At 39.4% G+C, this 1,994-nt stretch overlaps 1 protein-coding gene across 1 annotated transcript in view; it reads left to right on the forward strand.

Moving 5' to 3' along the window:
- nmnat1 (nicotinamide nucleotide adenylyltransferase 1) overlaps nucleotides 1-1,994 on the forward strand; it is a 7,970-nt gene that overhangs the window by 4,363 nt on the left and 1,613 nt on the right. Inside the window, exons 5-7 of the mRNA XM_014015735.1 lie at nucleotides 1,131-1,292; nucleotides 1,499-1,677; nucleotides 1,798-1,899. Of these exons, the coding sequence (XP_013871189.1) occupies nucleotides 1,131-1,292; nucleotides 1,499-1,677; nucleotides 1,798-1,899 (443 nt within the window). The remainder of the gene's footprint in view (nucleotides 1-1,130; nucleotides 1,293-1,498; nucleotides 1,678-1,797; nucleotides 1,900-1,994) is intronic.

Consider the following 1,994-nt stretch of genomic DNA (forward strand, 5'->3'; position numbering starts at 1 on the left):
GTGCGGGTGCTCCATGGGGCTCTGTGCTCGGGATTCCTCTCAGGCCCTTGGACTCTGGTCTTCCCTATGTCTGCCTCGTGTCTTGGGGGTTGGGTCTTGGTCCTCCACAGTCACTATTAAATATTCCATTGGAGAAATCTTGTATATACACGCATGTTCACAACTGCTCACAGACAGGTGTTCTGATCCGGGGGTTCTGACAGGTCACTGAGTGTGTATATATGTCTGTGTATATACTGACAATATTTATGAATGTAGGCATGTATGTATGTATATCTTTATATATGTATGGGTATGTGTGTATTTTTATATATGCCCTCTGTATTTATCCATTTATTTTTCAGTTGAGTGGACAGATGTTGGGTGTGTGGTCCTGTGTTTTGTTGTTGTATATTTAATATACTCCTAATCGCTATTTCAGTCTTTCTATCTTTCTAATTACTTCTCTCTCTGTTTTTCTCTCTATATATTTTCTCTTCACAAAAAAACAAAACAAAACATAATGGTGTGGAGAGGATGGCTATGAGGGGAGAAGGGAGGCCATCCAAAAAAAAAAAAAAAGGTTTAGACAAGCGTAGTGATGTTCATCTTATGGTGAATGAGTGTTCTTCCTGTGCGACATGCCGCTGATGTCAGTATTACCTCTTTTTTTTGACACAAGTGTTGCCATTTTAATGAAAATACTGCAAAATCGGTGGGGGAATCAGTTTAATACATGGCTCAGATGCAAACAGAATCGATAAACTTTTGCCTCTTTTTTTTTATTTCGTTGTTTTGTGATTTGCATGAAACTTAAAAAAAGTACCATTTTTATTAACCGTGGCAGGAATTGTGATGGATTTTTATTTTATCTTGCACTTACTTTTGTGCAAATCTGCAGTTATATTTTTTCTATATCAGGAGACACCTAGTGTGTTTTTCCATTTATTTATTTATTTTTCCATTTTAACACAGGAGGAAAACAGTTTTCTTGTTAGTGAACTAAGAATACCGAGAACCTGTCCGACACGTTAAAAATTCCATTTACACCTCGAAAGTGATGAGAACCCCTCCTGGACATTACGTGGTCTTCACTTGACAACCAACCAGGGCAGGACACGCCTTCTGTTATTATCATAGGAACTAAAAAAAAGCATATTTAAGCAGGTGTCAGAGGTCTGCAGCACATCAGCGAGTTATCTTCACGTACACATCTCTGAGAAAAGGAAGAGTAATCAATATGCCGGCCAGTTTCTCTGGTACGTGGGACATGATCAGCAATGTCAACTTTGAGGGTTACATGATAGCACTTGGTGAGTACTTCAAGCATGTCTTATTTTTAAAAAAACTAACCTGGCATTAAAAATTGTTCAATGGTTTGAGCTATTTATTTAATACTCTGTAAAAAAACTTGCACCTATACTTTTATCAAACACAAAATACTGCAAATAGAAGGGAGGAGCAGTGTTTGTGGCGTGCACGAGACTTTGTAAGTAGTTTTTCCCTTCTACAATTCTAGGCATCAGCTCCAACCTGCGAAAGATTGCTCTGAAGCTGAAGCAGAGGAAGGTGATCGAGCAGCAGGGCGACCTGTTCATCATCAAAACTCTCAGCACCTTTCGAAACTACACCATCTCCTTCAAAGTTGACTGTGAGTTTCAGGAGTTTACGAAGGGCCTGGACAACAGGCACGTCAAGGTGAGGACAGCCAGGAGTGTGGAACTAAGCCCAACAGTCACAAGTGTTTTTGTATAAAAATGTCTGTGCGAATGTGATTTAATCTCCATTTCTCTCTCTTTCTTTTCGCCATCTGTGCAGTCACTGGTGGTCTGGCAGGACAACAAACTGGTGTGTGAACAGCTTGGAGAGAAAAAGAACCGAGGCTGGGCTCACTGGATTGAAGACGACAAGCTCCACCTGGTATGGATAAACAAATTTCTTTAAACAATTGTTAAAGCATATTTTATCTTTTCCAAGTTTATGTGTGTGTGTGTGTGTGTCTATATATATATATA

This window comes from Austrofundulus limnaeus, unplaced genomic scaffold (assembly GCF_001266775.1).
Source record: "Austrofundulus limnaeus strain Quisiro unplaced genomic scaffold, Austrofundulus_limnaeus-1.0 Scaffold134, whole genome shotgun sequence".
NCBI classification, from domain to species: Eukaryota; Metazoa; Chordata; class Actinopteri; order Cyprinodontiformes; family Rivulidae; genus Austrofundulus; species Austrofundulus limnaeus.